Source organism: Rissa tridactyla, chromosome 7 (genome assembly GCF_028500815.1).
Source record: "Rissa tridactyla isolate bRisTri1 chromosome 7, bRisTri1.patW.cur.20221130, whole genome shotgun sequence".
NCBI lineage: Eukaryota > Metazoa > Chordata > Aves > Charadriiformes > Laridae > Rissa > Rissa tridactyla.
This window is the reverse complement of record NC_071472.1, coordinates 26,557,490-26,580,584: the sequence shown is the minus strand read 5'-3', so window position 1 is coordinate 26,580,584 and position 23,095 is coordinate 26,557,490. Positions and strand designations below refer to the sequence as shown.

Below are 23,095 nucleotides of genomic sequence, written 5' to 3'. Positions count from 1 at the left end.
ACATACTGTATTGTCTTTTGCAAGTACAAGGAAACTTAGACATAATAGAATTTACTGGAACTAATACTTCTTCTTTAGATTTTTTTTTTTCTTATTCATAGTCTCATATTCAGGTCAGTCTCAGAACAAGACAGTTCCAAATGATACACAGGTACAGAACTAAAACCTCATCTGTGATTCAGAGCATGCACTTGCTAAACAGTGTTGCCGTTTATGATCATGATTTTTTTCTTAACTCATCAAAAATGCTAATTTCTTCTGTGTTAAATTTAGGTAAAGATGCTTCCCTTACTTGTACGCTGCTGCAGCATTTTTGATTCAACTGAGCAGAAATATGGCTTCAGGCACACAGCCAGTTCCAGCTGTAAGAGATGTGGTGTGTTGGGAGACTGGGAAACCCCGGGAATACGGCCAGTGTGTGGGTTTGGAGGGCCGATTATTCCAAAACTTTGACGTGACAAGCGCGCCAGGTGCTGTCACTGAGCCTGGCAGCGGTGCAGCCTCTGCCTGCTGCTGCAGAGCCAGCAGTGGGGATGGGCACGAACCCTCCAGTAACAGCAGCTTGACCCAAAGGGACGCGTTGTGGCTCGGCTCCCGCGGTCCAGATGTGGTCCCCGGCTCTGGGCAGCCGTTTAACGGCACTACCGAAGACTCCCGGCCGACCGGGACGCGAGAGCTGCCGTTAGCACCGTACGGGGGTCTACTCGGGAGACAGAGCGTCAGTCGCCCATCCGCGGGCGGACCGAGCAGCGCCTGCTTAGCTACGTCCGCGTCGCGGCGCCGCTCGGCCACACCCAGGCATTTGCCGCTTCCGGCCACACCGTCGTCCCCCCCACCACCGCCCCGCTCGACGTCGTCCAATCCGCGGCGCGCTCCGCCCCGCCCTTCCCGGCCACGTGACCCGCGCCTCCCCGCCGCCCGCGGAGATGTCAGCCGAGCTATCGCGAGAAGTGACGGAAGCCTGTGGGGGACCCGGCCTTTAACGCGCGGTCCGGCCCGCGTTCCCGGGTGAGTTTGTAAACACCAGCGCGGCCCGGCCCGGCCCGGCGGCGGCTCCTCCTCCCTCCGCACCGCGGCGGCGCCCGGGCGGGCGAGCGCACCGGGGGCTTAGGGGAGGGAGCGGCCCCACTCGGCGGTAGGCGGGGGGGATACCCGGGAGGCAGTAACATGGCGCCGCCGCTCCTCTGCACGGCAGCCCCCTCCCCCACCGCGGCCTGCGCCTCCCGCCGCCCCTAGAGCCGGGGCGGGGCGGCCCGGCCGGCGCCGCCGAGACCGTTACCCGCCCGGAGGTAGGGGTCCTGGCGGGCGCCCCGAGGGAGCGGAGCGGGGCGGGGAGGCAGGCGGACGGGTGGGTGGGTGAGTGAAGGGGGCCGCGACTCCCCGCGTCAGGCTGCGGGCTGGCCCGCGGGGGCATCGCCGGTGCCTGCCCTGGGCCCGGCCCACGGCGGCGGGGGGGAGGGCGGGAGGAAGGGGGCAGCCAGGCTCGGCCTTTCCGCCTCAGCTCCGAGCAGGCCTCTCGCTGCATCCATCTTCTGCTCTGAAGGGAGGTCTGGGTCCGTACCCGGTGCCGAGGGGGGTTCGGTGTGTGCGGGGGAGCTGGGCGGGAGGGTGAGGACAGCTTTACCGCACCAGCGGGAGGTGTTGGCCCGCCGGTGGTCTGGCTGTGTTGCTTCTTGACCAGTTGCCCCATTGACTTTGCCGGTTATCGTGTGTTGTGCATCTCGAGTTATCTTAAAAGGTGTCTGAAGCTTTCATGTAAAAAAACACATCACAGGCCCTCAGGCAATGAAGGCTGCATGATATTTTATGCACAAATGCTTTATGCCAGGTGCAACTTGATGTTTGTAGTTGAGGGGTATGTGTGCTGCCATGTTGCTTCTTCAGCCTTATTCTTTCTGCAGCCTTTCTGCATCCCTTTTCTTGAGATGGGATCCATCAGTATGTTTTCATGCCCTGTCCATGCACCCTGTGTCACTCATTTGCTTTATGTTATGTTACTTTCTCCCAGAAACATTTATCTTCAATTAGTAATACTGTCACCTGTTTCCTTGCACTAGAATGAGAAGTTCTAAGAAAGCTGGAAGCTCTGAATCATCCGCTACTTTCCAAATAAAGACCCTGAATATGGCCAAAGTGTAGTTTCCTCTTCCACCTTTTAAAATAATATTTTTGCTTTCTTCTTGTCATATTCTACTCCTGGCAGTGAATGTCATGTCCTAAGCTCTTGCTGAGTGTAAAGCTAGATCGAGTCAATGAAAACAAGTGTTCCTGAAGTTAAGGTCATAGTTCTGCTAGGTCTATGTTAGATGCTAAATTCAGCAGTAGCTTGTAGGATGAGGAGGACTTTTCCTTGTGGTCCTAGTCTTCCATAAGTGTCTAGGCATGATTTTTGCAGCCTTCTGCTGAAACATAAGTCACTGTCTATTAGTGGACATCCAGTTGCAGACCTAATTTCAGAGGGACAAACTATAGTCAATTTAGGTGTTCACTTGAGTTCTCTTAGTGTTCATAATTCTGCATTCCAGAATCAAAATCAGAAAGTTGTCTTATTAAAAAAACAAAACAGTAACTTTGTCAGGGACTGCTCCTTATATAATGCATCAAGAGAAATATGTAATAATAAAAAAAACTTAGTGTGTAAATGGAATGAAGCAGCTTTTTTAAAAAATCCATTATGGGTTTATATTTTAATACTGATATTGCATGCTAATACTTAATCAACTAGTTGAGCCTTAGATCTTCTTCGCAGTGTAGTTGATATTTCTATCCTGATGTGAATTCTAGAAATGTGAACATATTTGGTATGTCTTTCCAGAAACTTCTAGACTATGCAGCATCTAACATAAGGTGCTTTCAGGTCTTAAATTTGATCATACATAATTTTAAAAATAATTTTGGGTTTCATGCTAGTTCTGTTTTGTGACAAAGTGTTGAGCACCCTGAAATACGGTATTCTCTTGAATCTTGTTTAATTAAATTTTGGGTATATCTATTGCCTAAAATTCGCTTTCTGTCATCAGCTACTTTTTTTTTCCCTTCCACTATAAATCAGTTTAAACTTACAAATGCACATTTATATCTCTGAGAAGCTTTACTGTTTTTAAAAGAGCAAACATGATTCAATACTATTAGCTTCTTTTTTAGGATAATGAATAGATGTCAAGTTATCATTGTCCTCCTGCGTAACTTAACTACATTTTTTTCACATCAGTAATGTGCACTCTAAGGAGGCACTGGATATAGTTAGTGGTAGAAATATGAGTCAATATTTACTAACTATGCAATAAATATTATTTTTTCAAATTTATGCTATATTGTTTCTAACTTTGTTCGGTGTCAGTTTCAGTTCAGCCTGAGAACTTTTCCGTTACCTTCAGTTCAGATAGGAACTTCCTTCAGTAAGCTATTCCAAGCAATATAGTGTTTCCCTTTCTAGGAAATGCAAATGGTCATTTATACTATTGCTTACAGGAAAGAAAAAGATTATTCTGTTTTAATGAGCAATGGGAGTCCTGTAGTGGGATATTTATGATATATTTAAAGATTTTTTTTAAAATTAAATTCTTAATTATTGTATTCAATTTTATTCTTCAGGGATGCAATCTGAAAAAATGTAAAAATGAAGCAACTTTTTGTTAAGTTTTTTTTTTTTAATTTGTTGAAGGTAATGTAGCAAAAGGACATTGGATTTCTCGTGTTTGTTAGGTTGACGGGCAACAATACAGTGTTCAAACCTAGGTAAATGATCTGGGGAAGGGAAGTCCTAATATCTCACTAAGCAAATGTGGAAAAGATCAGTGGAATATTAACCCTTGTATATTTCTCCTCTGAGGTTCATTGGCCTTTCACTTATCTGCAAGAGTGGTATTCACACAGCATGAATTTCCAGTAAGTCAAAGAAAGATCAAGGCGCCTCTGAAAAATACTTGAGCCAGGGGATTGACTTAGGAGCTGCCATATTCAGCCAACAGGAAGCGTTAGGCATAAGGACCTTTCTTTATTCCATTAGAGCTCTGCGTTTACCAGAAATGTACCTTTGTGTGGAAAAAGACTGCTCCTTCAGCAAAGCTGAAGTGACTTAATTGCGTTGTTTCTGTACATGTGACTTGTCTGTCCAACTGGATTTCTTGTTCTTATTTGAACTTAAGTCAGCCATCCTCACTTTTCACATCTTTTTCTTCTTGTCCAGATGCTCCCCCCCTTTATTTATAGAATCTTAGACAAATGGAGGAAGGTATGGAATTAACCTTAGACATCAGTTACAAGCAGTTAACTAACAGCATCAGCAAAAAGTGCACAATGTTTGACTTTTTGAAAGAAAAAGTCTTCTCGTTATGGTGCAGGCATTACATTCTTCCTTATTCTTCGCCAGAACTCTCTGAAACAGATCATGTGTCTTTTAGGAAATGGCACAACCACTTTTTTAAGCAGTGAAGAAGGAGCTCCCACTTTCCTGTTTGCCAGTTTTGAGGTTTATAACCTTTAAATATTCTGGACTATGTCTTGAAGTTTTCTTGCAGAATCTACTGAGCTACTTTCTCATGATTCCACTTTCTTTATAAGGAGGAATGCTTTTATTTTTCAAACTTTTTCTCCTCTGTTCTCTTAATTGTGCAGTTTTATTTTTTAGGAATGCTAAATTCTATGGCATTACACAAATACAGTCAGTCAGAACACTTTCGAAAGTGGACTTTAATGGTCAGGTATTAATTACACCACTTCTGCTTCCCCTTTCTTCTTTTGCTTTATAGGAAACTGGAAAAATAGCTGTTCCAGACGCTCCAGGTAAGTGGAGCAATGATTATTTTTATTTTTTTTTTCTTTAAAATACAAATTTTGTGTTTAGTTATTTATGTTACTTCTTAGCAACTGGTGTATTCTACATACTAACTTCTGATTTTTACTGAAAGCAAAACTTGCGAGTCTGCCTCTACAGAAAATTGTGGAAATAAAGACAGGCTCAGATGTGGGAGGTAATTAAAATTTATGCTGTAGGCAAGTATTGAAAGTATAAAAGGTGCCCTGTTCATTTTGATATGTGTCGATTTGTTTGGTTGCGTGAGAAAGCCACCTCTCTTAATTTTGAAGTGTTTAAACTTGGAAAACAAAAATAGCTCCTTTTTTTTCCTCATTTAAAGAAGTATATCTATTAAAATTCTAGTATGGAGCCAAGCAAAACACTGAATTCACCTGTTCAGGTAACCGTTAAGAGGCTGTTGTTCTTTACTGTGGCAACTGCATTCAGTCCACTTGACTTTACTTTGAAAAAGTATGCGGCTTAAGTAGAACTCTTAAAACTGATAAAGACTTTGAAAAATGTTGACCTTTCCCTTTTATCCTTGTTTCCTATTGTAAAATGAAGCTTTAAAGTAAAATCTTAAAAAAAATTATGCCACCTAACGTAATTACACACTACGACGAGATCTACAGAAGAGCTTACTAAGAGTTAATAATTCTGTATACAGTAAGAGTTTGTATCTTGCAGTAAAAAGGGGCACAATCCCAGATCAAATGTAAAGAATAAAAGGAAATGTTGAATAGACATGATCGGTCTTGAGGAAGTACAAACATCCGTTGGAAAATACATAGCTGATACTGTAACTTAATCATTCAGTAATGTACAGACCCAAGGGAGACTAGATGCTGGTGGACTACTATACTTCTGATTTGTCTCAATGGCCTACTTCTCATTTTCTTCAAACCAGAACGTACAGATGTTTCTTGAGCTGGAGCCACATGGGAGTGGTCAGTCTAGCTACAAGACTTGGGTTCGCGTCACATGTAAGCAGTAGTACATAAATAAGCTACTACTGTAGCGGCAAACTGTCAGATTGTCCTCTGCGGGCTGTCCGGTTTAGGGGGGGTGACACACTTGTGAGAATGTCCATCTCCTTGCTTGCTGGCAAGTAGAGGAATGCTGAAATTTAAAAGTTTTGAGGTTTTCTTTTTTTTTGTATGTTTATAGTTGTCCGTCTTTTCTGTGTTCAGTTCAGGCTGTTTTCTTCCACGCTGTTTATGTCAGCCCTGAAATTGCAGGAGGGCAGTCTCTGTATTGCGACAGTGCTTACAATGAGTAATTCCAGGGTTTATGAGCAGGTTAATGCTTAGCGGTCTTTTGGCATACAGCATGCTTGATACGGGTAAACTCTTCAGAGGTTTTAGTCAAAAGTCTGACAAAACTTTACTAGGTATGTGTGAAGAATGATTTATTATTTTCTTCTCAGCAAATTTGGAGAGGTTTTTGCAAGGATTGTCAATACATATACATTGTAAACACCTATTTAAATGTTTAATAGGAAAAAAAAATTGAAACAAGGTGTCAGTTGTGTTTTTGATGCTCCTGTATGTAGGGAACTAAAAGAAAACAGGAGAATTTTTACCAGTAAAATAAGCCAACAAGACACTGCTTAAGTCAGTGTATGATTCTATTCTTTTACAAATTGTCTACATGAAGGTGTTTTAGAAGGTATTTACAGTATGTAGTAATAGTTTCCAGAAAGTGTGCCTAAGGTGATTAATTAAAATCTTATAAAAATATACAGATAGTTGTTGCAGCTATTTTTGTACACATTTAAAAAAAAAATTAGTGTGATGTTTCATAGAAACATCTTTTTTAAACATGCACACTGTCCTAAATATTAGTAAGTTGCACGCAAACCTGTTCTTATTTCTTTGTATTGTATATATTTTAACATGTACACATGCTTTTTAATATATTTTATTGTACTGTTTGCTTTCCAAAAGTGATAAAAGAGGCTTATGACCTTTTAAAAAGCAGTGATGTGAAAGTATTTTACCTTTGCATTGAAAGTATGGAGCAAACACCAAAAAAGTGAGATTACTTTCTGATTTAAGTACCAAAGTTGATTATATTGCTGAGACTATTTAATGGTTTTTCCATGTTGAGCTCTGATCCTGTTTCTCACTGTAACTCAGGAGAGTTCTGTATATGAGTTTCTTTATGCTACTGAAAGGAATTTAGCGTTGGAAGGCTTACAGAAGAAAGTTGCAGTTCAGTGGACTGTAGTAAGAATCATTTCACTGAATTCTTCAGTTTATCTGAAGAGCTAAGTTAAGGCTGGAGTTTCACATCGATTGGAATGCTTCAGGAACCATCTTTTTTTCTGTGGGACAAGGTGTTTGCTGTTGCCTGGGTAACAGTCCAAGGTGGCTATAATTCATCTCTAGCGATTGGGTTAGCAGTTTACATACTTTATTTCTCATTTGGTTGGGCAAGTAACGTATCTGTCAAGATGGCATTTAAGTTGCTATTTTTATTTTCAGGGGAAGAGTATTTTCTAAATTCTTCGTTCTTACTGTGATAATCTGTTTTAGAGCAGTCAGTCTCCAATAATCTTTTGAATCAAATCAGAGTGGCAATCACAAACTTCTTTTCTGAAAATTTGCCTTCTGTGTGTTAGTCTTGTTATTCTTGTCAGCCAAGAACAATCCAGAAGGAACAGAGAAGGCAAAGGATGGGGTTGGTTTGTTTGCTTGTTTTCCCTAGCAGCAACAGTTTTAGTTGTTGGGCTGTAAAGTTAACTATGTTAAGGCTTCTAAAGCTGTCAGAACGTTAGCCAAGTTTGGATTATCTTTTGCGGTTGTTTACCTCTGTTTCTAGCTATGACGTCTTTATGGTATACTTCAAATTTCAGAGTTATCTTGAATTCCTCAGAATTTCATCCACTCATTTTTAATATATTCAACGATGGAGATTCCACACCCCCCGCTGGGCAACCTGTTCCAGTGTTCAGCTGCCCTCACTGTGTGATTTTTATTATTTTTTTCTGTTCTTTTTTTTTTTTTCTCCACCCTTCCCCTTATACTTGCTCATAGCTTTCTTGGCGTGGCTTGTGAATTTTGCATTTCATCCTTTTGTTGTACACTACCCAGAGTCTGGATTTGTCTTCTGTGTAACAATACATTAGATAGTGCAAGACAGCAAGTAGATCCTTCCTTAGCCTTTCTTCTCCATGCTGAGCAAACTTTGCTTCCTGATATTCCTCTTGCATGTGATAGTCCAGCCTACTAACTATTTTGGTGGGGCCCCTGCTGGTTTCTCTCCACTTTGTCATCTGTCTTGAAGGGCTCAAAACTGGGCACAGCAGTCCAGCTGTAGCCTCGTGAGTGCCAGATAAAGAAGAATAATCACTTCCCTTTGTCTGGTTGCTATGCTCTTGCTAATTCAGCCCAGTAGGCTGTTATCTTTCAGTGCTGCAAGTGGTATGATGCTGAATTGTGCTCAGTTTGCTGTCCACCAGCAGTTACAGGTTCCGTCCCAAAGCTGCTTGACAGCGACTTGGCCCTCAGCCTGCACAGTCGCATGGAGTTATTTCATTCTAGGTGCAAGCTTTGCATTTGTCTTTGTAATAGGTAAATACAATCCTTACCAATTTGGCTATACTAACGAACATGAGCCCTTTGTTTTCCCATCCTGTTGGATCCGGTTTCTGTTCAGATTTGTAATGTCTGAAGTCTTGCTGGAATGCATAAGTAAACTTTTTTTTTTAAGTGCACTAAAATTTCAGTGCTTCAAGATACTTTTTTTTTTTTTTTCCTTTTTTCCCCCAGACATTAGCTGGAATTGCTTTACAAGGCGTTACCTCACAAAATTCCTTGTAGCCTGCAGTCAAATAGTATTACAAAGATGAGGAAATGAATTTATCTCCAACTTTTTTCCAGTAAGTTTGCCAGGAGGATGACACATTTTTCTTTTTGACAAGGATTGACTTTTAGTTTGTAAATCGGGCATCCAAAATTCACAGGCGTCACAAACCAAAACATGAAACCAGATAACAGCTTCATATGCGAATATGTGTTTTGGTGATATTCCTTTAAAGGAGAAAATGAACAGACTTGAAAAATTGATCTTCACAGCTTATGACTTAAGAAAATACCAACTATGGATGAAGTAGATTTTATGGCTGATACTATGCACTTTTCAAAGACTGACAACAAGCTATAGTAACAGAGTAGAAAAAATGCCCTACAAGCGCTTTTGTTAATCAAAATATTCATCCTTTGGATTAAAAAAAAAAAAAAACAAACCAGAACTGTTTCTTGCCCCTTCAGACATTTCTGATGTGGATATAACTCTTCTGTTCATAATATATATCCATGTGTGCATATTGTAGCCATGTTAGTTTTGAATGTGCATTTGAAAATAATATGACTGTTGTATAGCTGAACAAGGATAATAAGCTCATGGGATAGCTTTTAAGTGTTTGTTGAAGTTCCGGATAATATAAGGCTATAATACTAACCCTTCATTGATATGCGTCTTATTTTTTTTTACCCTGAAGCCTTAGTCATGAGTATTCAAACTTGCCCATAACCTTGTTAATACTCTGTGTTGGTGACAATACGAAGTTCATAGTTTGAACGGTTCAAGAAATATTTCATCCCTTCAGAAACTTGAGACAGGTTATGAACTCTTTGCAAATAACAGCAGAACAATCTCCATTCGTGATTTGCTTTGGCATCCTTTCTTTGGGACATAAACGTTTCCCTGAGTTGTCAGTGCCAAAGACTCTAAAGTTTCTGGCAGCCATTCAGCTCTTCTTGGCTTGTGGTCTCGGCTCGGTGTCCTCGTTCTGTTGAACGTATATGTTTAGAAGTGACACTTTGGAATCTCCTCCACTCCACCTCTTGCTTTTTTGCTGTTCGGTGCCCATGACCAAGGTCACTGGGGTATCCTTCTTGTCGATGTAATATCCAAAAAAGTCTGTACAGTAGTGTTTTACTGTACAGCCACAGGCAAAAGGATCAGGTAGCATGTTCCCTACGTGTCTCTGAGGTATTAAGCCTTAAATGATTTGCTTATGCTTACTTGATCTGTTTTGTGTGTAGTGCTAAATGGTGTACCAGAAGTATACATTCTTAGGATGGTTAGACAGTTTCAGAAGCATTGCAACTTTTCATGACCAGCCTGTTGGAGGAGAGATGGATTTATTCTGCTTATGATCTTTAATCATAAAGTCATCTTTATTCATCTTTGTTTGCTTCATCAAGCTAAGCAGTGTTCAGAACTAGCATTGTTAGATCTCCATACAAATACTCATATTTAAAGATGAATGTATTTCCTTCAGGGTGAAGCCACAGATGGGTTGAGAGTGCTTGTCGTCTTCTGGCTAATTAGCTAATTTGGTACATTCATTCCCCCCGCCCACCCTGTTACGTGACCTTAAAATGAGGTAACATTAGTGTTGAGAGTAGTTATTCTTTACGATTGGGCTTAGTGATGTGACAACAATATCTTGATTTTATATGTACGTTGTACCAGAACTCTATTATTTTTTGTCGTTGATATCACAGCATCCACATGCTAGTTTTATGCGTTGTCCATCACAGTTTGGTTCAATTCCATCCTTGTTCCTCTTCCACTTCCTGGAGCGGAGCGATGCTGCCTGGCAATGCTCTGTGCTTGCACAATGAAAGAGTAGAAGCACCTCTTTCTGTCTGAGAGAAAGCAAAACTAATTAGAGGATGTATTGAAGTAAACCATTTCTTTAAAAAACTGTCATGTTTCATGGGTCTATAGTGGGTATTGTATCATTTATCTTTCCAAAATCATGTATTATTATGTGTTTAACATACGTAGTAATTACTGTCTTCTTCCAATTACAGTTCATTGCCATGAAAAAGAGGATATGATAGCTTGCCCTATGAAACAGGTTTATACGTGAAATCTGGCAGGTATGTGTATTAGAATGTGCGGTGAGTATGCAAACCAGCACAAAATGCAATTAATATCTATTACTTCTTAAATATTTTTTTATCCTGTTGGTAATGTAGTTGTATAGCTGAAACATTACTTAAAGTACATGGGTTTGTAATTAAATTTGTGACAGTTTACATAAAGGGTTATCTGCTAACTTATCTATAAAGATAAGCTTTAAAGTTTATGGAAAGATTAAGGAATCAACCACTTCTCATCTGTTAGCTCATTAGTATCCTTGACTACTGTGTCTTGTCTGCTGCTTTGTTCTTTTTTTAATTGTGGGTATTGGATCATTATTGCAATGTATTTTTATTTCAGTAACAAGTTGTCTTACTATGTTTGCAGATACTTTTTGCAATTAGTCATGCTACGTACAAATAGAATCACAGAATAGTTTGGTTTGTAAAGGACCTTAAAAGTTCATCTAGTCCAAACCCCTTGCAATAAGCAGGGACATTTTCAACTACATCAGGTAGAATACTTTCTGATTGAGATGTACGTTCAAAACCTACGAAGTTCCTGTTGGGTTTTTTGTACCTTCCTGACAGAGTTTGGAATCCAGGTTCTACTTGAATCCCACATATTTAGATTCTCAGTGTAGCCAGAAGGCAGAAATTCTTGCCAGTGGAATATTAAAATAACCTGTGGATGTTGATGTATTGATAACTCGATGCAATATTTGTAAAATTGGTTCTATTCTCATTTTAATGCAGGTAGCACAACGACCTGTGGAATATGAGTGATGACAAACCCTTTTTATGCACTGCCCCTGGATGTGGCCAGGTAATGGTCTGACTTGAAGTTATTAACATTGATCAAATAAAAGTAAAACAGTGAAATGTGTTTGTAGGGGTTGAAGAAAAGGGGATATATGGTAATTGGTAGAAAGTATCTATGTTTTGCTGAAAAGCAGGTGACAGCAAGAATTCCTCACATTTTGTGTGTTTATTCAGAAAATGTTATCCATAGAAGAAAAAAATAATTAATTTATCCTTTCTGAGCTGAAAACAGTTTCATTTGTTAGCCCTGCTTTATTTTCTTTCATTAAAAGAAAATAAATAAATAAGCATCCCGATTTGTATCAGGTAACCCGTATTTCTCGGAATATTTCAATGGTAGCGGGGAGCTCATTGTGAAACTTGCTTGTCACTAATCTTCACAACTGTGGTGACTGCAAATATTTAACGCATAATTTTTATTTATGTTTATTTTTGTATATAGGAAGATGCTAACAGTATGCATGCCACAAAATATATTTCCAATTCCTGTTGTAGTTTTAATGTATTCTGTTAAATAGCATTAGTAGATATAGAGCTGAATGTGAGCAGAAAAGTATTATTGAGTGTTTTAGCAGATTGTTGCTTAAAAGGAAGCTGTCTTAACCCTTTAATTTAGTAACCTGGAAAATGAATTTGCATTATCTGCTGCATGAGATGGACATCCCTACATTCTTTATATAGAATTTCTTAAACAAGCTGAATTTTTTCATTATATTATTGCACTTGGATTTTGAGTTCAAAATATTTTCATTTTTATTTTGAAAACTTAGCTTTTATGATGAATGGCAGCATTAATGTTATATTAATGGAAAGTTTTGTATTTAAAGCGGGAAAGGACTAAGACTTCTTATTATGTCTAATATGTTCAGAGACATCAAAAGTAACTGACGAGGACTACCTTCTCCTAAGCAACATATTTGTCCCCATCCTATTTGAATCTCATTTCAATGTAAGCTCTGTCAGAAGTGTTTTGGCAACTAAATCTTATAGACCATGCATCCTGGGGCTGTGGCAATCCTTGATTCCAGTGAAGAAGAGAGAAGTTCATGTCCCTGAAAATGGGGAAGGCTTCTCCAGATGCCAGCTTATACCGTAGAATAGAGAGGGAGTCAGGATCTGGAGATCCTGTTCCCTCTGAAGGAGTCTGCCCATCACATAGTGGGGACAGAAAGATGTACTTAAGTCCCTTGGTGTGATAGAACACCAAAGTTTCTGGCTTACGCTGGCACAGGGGCTGTGGAGAGCTGGGCATTTGGAACCCTTGGCAACAGAGTTCTAACCAAAAACCTGGCCTGTATCAGCTTGTCTTTCAGTGATCCTGCATTTTTAATTTCCCTCTGAGCTCGACGCATACGTGTCCTTTCTCACAGAAATATTCTGGGTGACTACTCTGAGGTCAGCAAAGCTTTACATATTGTTTTCTGAGAGATGACACTTGGTGTGTCTCAGTTACGAATATATGTGGAGTGACTTAAATTATTGAAGAATAATCAGAAACATAATTTGGGACTCCAATATTCACAAAGAAGAGTAAGAATTTGAATATTTTGTAAAATGTGTTCTCTTTAGGAAACCTGCATCTTGGGAAACACTTTTTTAGATTATCTCAATTGAAACACTAACTTTACCCACAACTACAGATGCATAGCAAATTTCAAGTTAGTAAAAGTAAGAGTATCTATTTTGCAGCACCTAGCTTGTCTGCTTACTGCTTTTTTTTAATAGAATGTACCCCAATTTGGGGGGGAAGTATGCACAAAACTGGCATACATCTGAAAACTTGAGGTATTTTTAAAATGCTGACAGGTTTAGTTCATTCACAGCTTTTTCAGTTGTCTGACATTGTTCCAGTGTTTCCCATTCTATCTGCCACTTATTTTTATAAAGTCAGGGGCAAGAGCTATACTTTTTTGTTTTTACACTGTTAAATACAGTGAAGTCTGTGATTACAGATCAATTGTCGTTATTGTGGTAATACACGCAATACAGAAATCAAATCGTGGTAATCAATTACTAAACATTCTCAAGATCCATTAGTACAGCGAGCGGCTGTTTGCCAACGGTTGATGATGTCTGCAGTGCTCGGAAGTTTTATCTTGGATTTTTGATGAATGCAGGTACTTATACTATCATTTCCCTGGTATCATTGCTATTTAGTTAGTATGAACATTGTTTGAGTTTTATAATATTTCTGCTTGATGCTGTTGACCAAGGAACAAGATATATCTGTCTACGGGTTGTCTGTTAACGGGGTAATGTCAGTTTTATTTGTTGTAAAAATTATTTTCTGTAGAATTGCATTATTTTATTCACACTCAAAATTACAACTATTTCTTAAAACTTTCTGCTGCAGCGTTTTACCAATGAGGATCATTTGGCTGTCCATAAGCATAAACATGAGATGACACTGAAATTTGGTCCGGCTCGTAATGATAGTGTCATTGTGGCTGGTTGGTATATACTTTTATAACGAGTTTATTTATTCACTTTTCTGCTGGAATGGGCATATATTTTATGTATTTTCTGTACATAATGCATAGACTTACGTTAAGAGAAAATATGAAACGTTTTCTTCGCTATAGTTGTCTGCAACGTGTGCTTAGGCAATATTTTCATACATAATTAGCTTCTGTCAGAATTCGAAGCCAGTATTTTTCTTCATAAGTAACTTTTACTTGGATCTGGTAGATAATCTAAGTATTTTTCAATTATCAATGCTTTAATAATTGATTAAATTATGTAATAAGCATTCAGTAAGAACACACACCAATAAAGGCTACATCTAACAGGATCTGTAACTGGATTAAACTGTATTTAAGTTTTAATTATTCATTGATACTACTAGTCTCAAATTTTAAAATATTACTATTCTTTAAATGGGATAGTAAAAGAAAGAAAAAAAAATTTATTTAATTTTGGCTTAAATTCAAAATACTTCTGCCGTGTTTCCACCTCTGAATTCATGGTATACCCTTGGTCAGTTGTAACTAATTTTTTTGTTTGTCCGGGATCAGAAGTAGTCACCAATTGATGATTGATTGCATTATAAATTTTGAAGTTCTTGAATGAAGATAGCACGTGCTAATTATTCTAAAGTTATAATCAGACTGGGTTTGGGTTTGTTTGTTTTTTTTTTTTTCCAGTGGTGGAGCAGCCTAAATGAACTTCACAAAGGCTTTCAGACATTTTCCAAATTTAATAAGAAGTGGCTAATTTGTTAGGATGAGCAGATAAAAAAATAAATGTTACTTTTAAACCAGCAGTCATACATTTTAAAATTCTAAATGTGATCCTTGGCAATAAGGCAGGGGACCTGTCAAATAATCAGGTGTTTGAGAATGAAACCATGGCAGCGTCTGACTCTTTGCAACCACATGCCAGTGTATGAACTGTTAGTCGTAAATGCCAGCTTACGTTAGTAAGGTGCACGTAATACCACTTTACCATATTTTAAGTGCAGGTAATTTTGTGGCAAATGTGGTTAATTTTGACCTGGTAATAATTGTGAAATAACGGGAATTTATGTAGTACCAAAAACTTTATAGAAAGACTTTTCTGAAACTGCTTCATGCGTAGTCACGCAGATACCAGAAGTCTTATGATTCCAGCTTGACTGTAGAAGCATCATAGGAGTCAATATGATCTTGCGTACAATATCACACTTCCTTTTAGAGTTACACGCACTTGAAAGTCATCACTACTGTTTTCACAATATGAAAAGAAAGAAGCAAACTGGCCTCCTTGTAGGCCTTATCTTTATTTGAAAATAGAGCCTGCTTGCTCACTGAAGTGATCTGCTCTGCTAGACTCCGCACTTGAGAGTAGCTCCCTCTGGTTTCTGGACACAGAAGAAATGCTTTGATACCCTCCCAAAACTCTTCAGGGGCTTACTGGTTTGCCAGCTGCAGTTGCTTGTCTCCAGCAGGTGGAGTATGGCCTCTGGCTGGCCTCCCTGCAAGGCAGAAAGGAGCTGCTGGCAAGGCATAAGAGAGTTCTTAAGCATGTTGCCGCTTTCTGTTTGCTTTTATTCTGAAAAATATTTACGATATGTAGGTTCATAAATGGTATTTTTGAAATAAAATTGTGGGGTTTCTATACGCTTCGTTTCAGATCAGACACCAACACCGACTCGATTCTTGAAGAACTGTGAAGAAGTGGGCTTATTCAATGAATTAGCAAGTCCTTTTGAAAATGAGTTTAAAAAGGCTTCTGAAGATGACATTAAAAAAGTATGTTCAAAAACTTCTTCTCAGAGCTTCTACTTTTTTCATATCAGAGACTCCATTTAAAGAGCAAACTTTGGATTTATGTATTCCCTCCTAAGCTATATCAGTAATCACTTGCCAGCTGCTTATATTTGTTGTATGGACAGAATACAAATCTAAGATTACTCCTCTGAAGATTAGTTTACCTGATTAATTTTACATAGTTAGCGTGGTCAATGGGACACTATGACTTCATCTGAATTTTTAAAGTATCTAGTTTATATCTGTTAAAGTTGATCGTTAGCTTTGAGTGAAATTTCATTAGGCGCTATGAATAAGCAAAAAAATAAATCTGAAAAGTAAAGAGTTTTTGCAGAAAGAAAAAACATTTGTAAGAAACCCCTGTGAAAAGATGATTATGCGAACACTGATTGTTTTGATTAGTTTTAAAATACCGATGTTATTCTAAGAATCAATAGTAATGATATGAGAGTTAAATACTGACTAAATTTAAATAAGTATCAGTAATTTGGTTAATTATATTCACTATGTGTTGAAATCACTTTTGCCTAGACATTATTGATGCCAACCTAAATGTCAACTTTTTTAATGTACAGATTGAAATAATATAAGAAAAATTTGGACTGTATCTTTCTAGCAACTTCATGTTTTTATGAGGAACTTCCCATACATTTAAATGTGTTTTCTTCTATTTATTTCAATACTTTCCAGTCATAACTAATTAGAGGCCCAAACACTTAAACACTTCTGCAAATGAAAAGTTTTGTTCAATTACCCTTTGAGTAATTTTGCTGTTGGTTGATAACCTGGTTGACTTCCACAGGCAGTGATAAAAAAAATACAGTTTTTATACTCCTATATAAAGATTTTGCAGAATTAGTACCTACTTTTTTTTTGTTTCAGTAAAGATTTTGATAGTTGCTTGTGAATAGGATGGATTATTGAGGCTGACAAAGCCTCACCCTTGCTTTGTTACTGCAACTATACCAAATCATGATTGTTTCAATTTTTTTTTTAATTGGTGCATACTAACTGTCCTTAAAACACTACATATGGTAATGCTTATTCTGGATTTACTAATACCTTTTTTCTGTGTAATTCACCACTGCCTTGGAGGAAGCTGTAGGAATTGCAAAATATTTTAAACATTTTGACAATTTCTTTAATTGATACTAGTTTTCCAAGCTGCCTTCTGTGTTTTGAGGAAAAAACAATGTCCTGCCATATCTCTGGTTGATTAGTATACATAAGCAATCGTGGCAAGGGGTGGAAAAATTACCATAATAGCACACTTTCTAGGGCATTGATGGTTTAGTTTTTTTCTGTAGTATTTCCTATTCAGAAGTGGTACGAAAAGGGATTCCACTTTTAAGTCTTTCCTGCCCATTGGTAATGTATTTTGTAGGAGAACTAGGAATTAGATTGAAAAAAGCATTTGGAAGAACGTAAATAGAAGATGAGCTTTGTGGGAAGTTTCTTCCAAAAGTATTTGGGTAGCAGATAGACACGAGTATAGGCTTTCAAATCTGTAGTATTGCTTTAAGTATTTTTGTAACTTAATTTCTGTGTGGCATTTCAGATGTCCTGGTGGATTTTATCTGTGTAGTAATGTAAAACTTGTTTTTTTCAATAATTATTTGCTGTAATAAGTCTGAAATTAATTGTCTGCAGTAGCTTTCTTAATTTGGAAATGTAGTTGGGATTTTGCGCTTTGTGGCATGTGATATAATGCTCTTAACTGTGATTTTTCAGTGTAGCACAGTCGTCCCTCAGCTATAGTCTTCCTGTGACTCTTGAGAAAGGAAAACTTGAGTGTTTTTTAATTCCGAAGAAGAAAATACTTAGTCTGACATCGGTAACACTCTTGTCTTTCAACACCAAAGATTAGTATTCATGTAGATGCTGGAAAAATAGCCTTGACTGGTAATGCATCTGCATCAAGCTCTTCTAAACGTCAACACCTCCCTGTTGTTATAAGGCTGATACTCCTCTTTAGTTGCTTACATTTTTCTTGTGTATTTTAATTTTTTTAGAGATTGAGTAATTTTGTTTTACACTGGTGCTCTTAGATGCCTCTAGATCTGTCTCCTCTGGCAACACCAATTATAAGAAATAAAATTGAAGAACCTTCCGTTGTAGAGACAACTCATCAAGATAGTCCTTTACCTCATCCTGAGTCTACTACCAATGATGAAAAGGTCAGAGCCCTTTTATTTTTATTTTTTTTCTATTTGGAGTTCATTTTTCAGGTATTTTGATGATCTGTATGTTTACTTTACATGATAGCCACACTACTTAACTGGTTGAAAAGAATTTTCATTTGCCATATTCCTGTGGGTATGTACTTAATTTGTTCAATTCCTTACTTAGCTTTGGTCACAGCAATTATTTCTTTGCCTCACACTGGCCGTCCAGTAAAGACAGAAAGAAAATCAAATTCCTGCTATGCTAGAAAGCGCTAAAGGGCCTCTTCTGTTTTATGCATTATCATTCATAAAAAAGCGAAGGAAGTTCAGTTTCTTTGATTGTTATTTTTTTAAATATCGTCAACAGTTTGAGACTCTTCATGTGCATGTCTATATGTTTATCCTATGTTTTACTATAAATTGTTTTGTAGAACAGCAAGGGATGTTCTATAAAAATGTGTAGGGACGAATGGGCTGTCTTTCAAAGCTAAGCACCATGTAATTTTGTTTCAAACTTTATACTTCTTAGGCTATAGCAGTATGTTTAAAAGTGATCTCGGGCATTTGCTTGTTTAGTGCATACTTCAGTACTCATAGAAGACTGAGGTATTGTCTGTCACTAGAAGATGTTGCAGTCGAATCAGTTTTAGAACTATTGCTCTAAAGAAGAAATACATGGTTTAATAGTAATGATAACTTTGATAGTGACTTGCAGTGTTTTCATCACATGGAATTCTCTTGAAGAACACAAAACAAAGTAAAATGAATGACATGAAGTAATTATTTCTATTTCTACACCAATAAATAAAAATACTAAGAGTAGAACATAATAAGCAATACGGTTGCTCTAGTCAATCTTTTTTCTATGTGCATCTTCAGCAGGCAGCCTGCTTTTGAGGGACTTAGCTACCTTACTGCCAAGAATCAGCAGGACTCTTCAGGATCTCAGCGGAATTCAGGTTGGAAGGGACCGCAGGAAGTTCCTGGTCCAACTTCCTCCCCAAAGCAGGGGTTAGCTCTCAGATCAGACCACGTTACTCAGGGCTTTACGCAGTCTGGTCTTGAACCATCTGAGGAGGGAGGGAGGGAGGCTGCGCAGCCTCTCAGTGCAGCCTGCTCCAGTACCAGGCTTTCCTTGTGGCGAAAGTGGGTTTTTTTTGGATGGAGTCTGAACCTCTCTGGTTTTGACTTGCACCCCTTCTCTTATCCTGCCAGCAGGCACCAGTGTGAGAATAACCTGAAGTGTGTGACAGAAACTTAAGAGAGTTTCAATTCAGGTTTGTCTTTACAAAGCTTCACTGAGTTTTATTAGTTAGGAAGGACGAGTAATCATAGGTAATCAAGGCAATCACGTAGTCAAAAATAATAAAAGTAGTTTAAAGGAGTACGTGTAAAGAGCTGCTTAGATTAAGCAAATCATAGTCCAAATCTGAAGTTTTCTTTATTTCACATCTTCTTTATTTCAGAGGTTAGTTTTTTCTCTGCAGATACTTAATTCCAAGTACTCTAATTTTGGCAGGAGATAATATTAATATCTTTATACAGTAGTGGTTCAGTATCTCATTAGCATCATTACAAGTGAAAATTATATCTCAATGCTTGGCAGTACTTATAAACTTGTCTCGCTCATGATGTAATTTCAGTGTTGTCACTGTAACAGTGCTGAAGTGAAAAGCTGCTGCTGCTCAATGCTGTTCTGATGTTTGATTGTAGAGCCAAGCTGAGCAAGGATGAGGGTGCTGCTTGGAGGGTGCTGCTGCTGAATGTGGCCTGCAGAAGTTGAGAAATGTGAGCAGAGTGTTGCTGTTTTCTCAGTTAGATTTTTATATTCTCCATCTATAGCTGTATTGAAGGAGGGAACGTGGTTTTGGTTTGGTTTTTTTTCAGGACATAGCTGTTTTTAAAATATATATGCTGCTGTAACCATTTCACTGGCTGAATGTATTTTAGTAGCCTTAAATGATTACAGCCTGTTAATGTATGTGCAAGACAGTTCTAATTTTCCTTGTAGTTGTCAAAGGAATTTCTTAGAGGCTCTTTAAAAATATTATGCTTAATTCTTTCCTAGTTTTCCAAGAGTTTCTTAAGTTCTATTAGGCTTCAGTAAGAGTTGATACTCTGCTTTGAATAGACCAAGGCACCATTATAAGTATATCAAGGCTTTAAGCCTTAAAATAATAAGCAAATGAAACCTGATTTATTCTCTGAGAGCTTTCAAACTCATTCTAGTTGCAGATTAATAGTACTTTGAAGAGCGAACCTCAACAGTTTCACAAGTTGCTTAGTTGTTGTCAGATAGCTAATTGCCTAACTTAATTATTTTAAAATGAATTGTTTTCTTACAGTAATAATCAATTACAGTATTAGTTCTGGCCATCTATGTTTCTTGTAAAAAGAATTCTGTGTATTCATTGGTGGCATTAGGAAATCATTACGTGATACCTGCAAATAAGCATCTCTGAAAACACTTCTTAAGTAAAATAACTATCTTCTTCTGTAAAATATTTTCCGTATCAGTGGTTTTTAGTTTCAAGAATAAAAGAGTTGGGGAGGTCCTTTCAATAAGTCTCTAATATCTTTGAATAGCCTTAAACTTCTTTCTTGTAAAGGTAAGATCACTTTGATTTAATCTCATGATTGCAAATTCATCTCTGTTTTTCTTGTTCTTTAGCAGAATATATTTACAAACTATTTCAGACAAAATTTATACTTCATTAGTGCAATGCTTTGATGACCAATTAGTACCTTCTATCAAACTGCTGTGCCTATGGTTTTGTTTTTATATGCTAATAAAATGTCAGTTTCCTTTAGATCCTTGAATCTGCAGCTTGTATTATTGCCACATTGCTGCAGTAACTAGCACATGCGTGTATTTTCCAGGGTGTAGCATAAAGCAAGTTAGTGCAGAGAGTAAAGAGGAAGCTGAAAATACTTTGTTTTCAACTGTATAAACACACTTGTCGCTAGGTGTGTTATTCCTTCAATGGTTGAGGATCGTTTCTGATCTTTTAAACAGAGCACAAATGGTGTCTTTAATAACACACAAATAACTGTGTGCATGGGAAGTTTCTATTTTCAGAATGTTACAGATTTACTTCAGATTTTTGTACATTAATCTTCTGACCGTTGCTGAAATCTGGTTTCCATTGAGCGCTTTCTCTAAAAGTTGTGATTTGCCTTTTTCTTAGTAGGGGATCAAGCCAGGGAGAGACCCAGTTTTACAGTCAGTATTTATTTGAACACCGGTTAATTAAGCTGCTGTTATTAATAGCCAATAAGTATTCTCAGAATGCCATAGCTTACTCGTACATGGCTGCAACAACAGTTGGGAGGCCAGTCCCAGCTGCCTGCTCAGAGGTGGACAGTTGTACTGACATCCCAGTGACTTCTAGGGAGGTGTTCGCAACGTGTTTGAGGGCAGGTTGAATGGGGCTTGAGCAACCTGATCTAGTGAAAGATGTCCCTGCCCACGGCAGAAGGGTTGGACTTAGGTGATCTTTAAAGGTCGCTTCCAACTCCAGCCATTCTATGGGGGTCCTTCAAGGGGTCCATTCTTTCGTCAAGTGTATATATAATCCGTTAGTCTTCGTTCGCATGTAGCAGCCCTGTGGTTTTGGATGTTGTCTGGAATGTAGAGCATGTTCATGCTAGCATAGAGATTCAGCTGGTGTTGTGAGTTTATGATTTGTTGCAGATTTGACAGGGACAGTTTTCTCTGGAGCTTATCCATTCTCAGGAGCGCTTCTCTTCTTGGCCTGCTGTATTTTGGTAGCTATTTCTCCATCCACATGCACAGGTACTTACAGAAGCCATACAAACCTACACAAACCCATACAGAAGGGGCTGTTATGGCATTGTTGTTGAGAAGGTGTGAATATCTGGTTAGTTTAGATTTTTATTTTAAAGCTATATATATGGCTTCATGGCTGCTGTTAGCCGGCTGTCTTTTCCCTCCTTTTTATGGAAATTAGAATTACTTTGCCATGGCTATTTATTCTGTGGTGTTCATGTATCTAAGTTTACATTTACGCATATACTTTATATGTGGTTGCCGTGTATGAAGAAGTTTCAGATAAAAGGAAGAACAAGAAAAAGAGCTTACATGTCTGTTGGCTGTTAGGGGCAAACATGGGTGTTCCTGTGTTGGATCCCTACCATGGGAATGGACTTTCTGGTGGCTCCTTGCTCACAGTAACGAGACACGTAAAAGTGGCAAACAGCAGGCAGGAAAGAGTGAAGCTGAAACCAGTGAAGAATGACACAATATTAGTTCCTGAATTGACCATTGCCAAAAGATTATCAGGGCAAGTATTCTCCCCTTATGCCTTCCTCTAATTTCACACAGTCAAGCAGTTCAGCCTGCTTTATGTTTTCCCTATGGCTCTTCTCACTGAGTAAGATGTGTGTAGCTGTTATACCAAATTCCTTATTTGCAAAGGAGTGTTGAATCCTCTCCTAAGAATATATACTAGTCAACTCTTCCCATTTTTTTGTCCTGTTTCTGCAATTCCATACTGGATGTTTTCTTCTTTTGAGTGAATGCTGATCTGTAATTCTAGGTACTGTGCTCAAACATTACAACACTTATAAATACACCAGATTGGTACTAAAGAAAAAATTCTTGCTTTCTTTAATACAGCTCACTATCGTTCTCCAAAAACTCTCATCCACTGTAAATAATCTTTTAGGTCCCTTGGGGAAAAGCCTGAATGAATTAATGAAACCCTCATGATCAATTTAGCCTCTGAGCTTTTGAAGGGAGAAAATTTCATCATCTAAAGTCCTTTCTTTTTTAAAGCCCACTTAGAGTTCTATGAAGTGCTCAGAGGAGCACACACATTTTGCATTGGATGTATAAGACGACGACTGTCTTACTACTTAAAGCTTTGTGGATTAATTTTAGAAACTTAAGCTTAATACAGAGCCTATATGACACAAGTATGAGATGTTCTCTTTGCGTTATGAAGTGGAGCAACTTAAAGTCTGCTGGTTTTAAGAGGTAGTTTCATGTGCCATTGATTGCAGTAGCTAGTGTCAAAAGAATAAATAACTTGGAAAAATGCCGTCTGAAGCTAAATCCTCTCTGAAGCCTGACAATATCAAGGGTTTCCTGGGAGGGAACACGTTGGTTACAGTAAGGAATTTCTAGGTTTTCAGAAACAACAAATTCAAGTACTAATTGAT

General features: G+C 38.3%; 1 protein-coding gene across 11 annotated transcripts in view; it reads left to right on the top strand.

Moving 5' to 3' along the window:
• Window positions 1-895: 895 nt before the first annotated feature.
• The window catches only part of ATF2 (activating transcription factor 2), a 50,329-nt gene continuing 28,129 nt past the window's right edge, over window positions 896-23,095 (top strand). The window contains exons 1-8 of one of the 11 annotated variants that reach the window (XM_054207748.1): window positions 904-1,008; window positions 4,752-4,785; window positions 10,627-10,695; window positions 11,434-11,503; window positions 12,801-12,894; window positions 13,853-13,949; window positions 15,610-15,728; window positions 17,795-17,923. In XM_054207748.1, the coding sequence (XP_054063723.1) occupies window positions 13,901-13,949; window positions 15,610-15,728; window positions 17,795-17,923 (297 nt within the window). In that variant the 5' untranslated portion in view covers window positions 904-1,008; window positions 4,752-4,785; window positions 10,627-10,695; ... (1 more) ...; window positions 12,801-12,894; window positions 13,853-13,900. Of the gene's footprint in view, window positions 1,009-1,098; window positions 1,290-4,751; window positions 4,786-10,626; window positions 10,696-11,433; window positions 11,504-12,800; window positions 12,895-12,942; window positions 13,617-13,852; window positions 13,950-15,609; window positions 15,729-17,758; window positions 17,924-23,095 lie in introns of those variants that run through there. The other 10 variants (XM_054207747.1, XM_054207741.1, XM_054207742.1 and 7 more) reach the window with 10 other exon arrangements.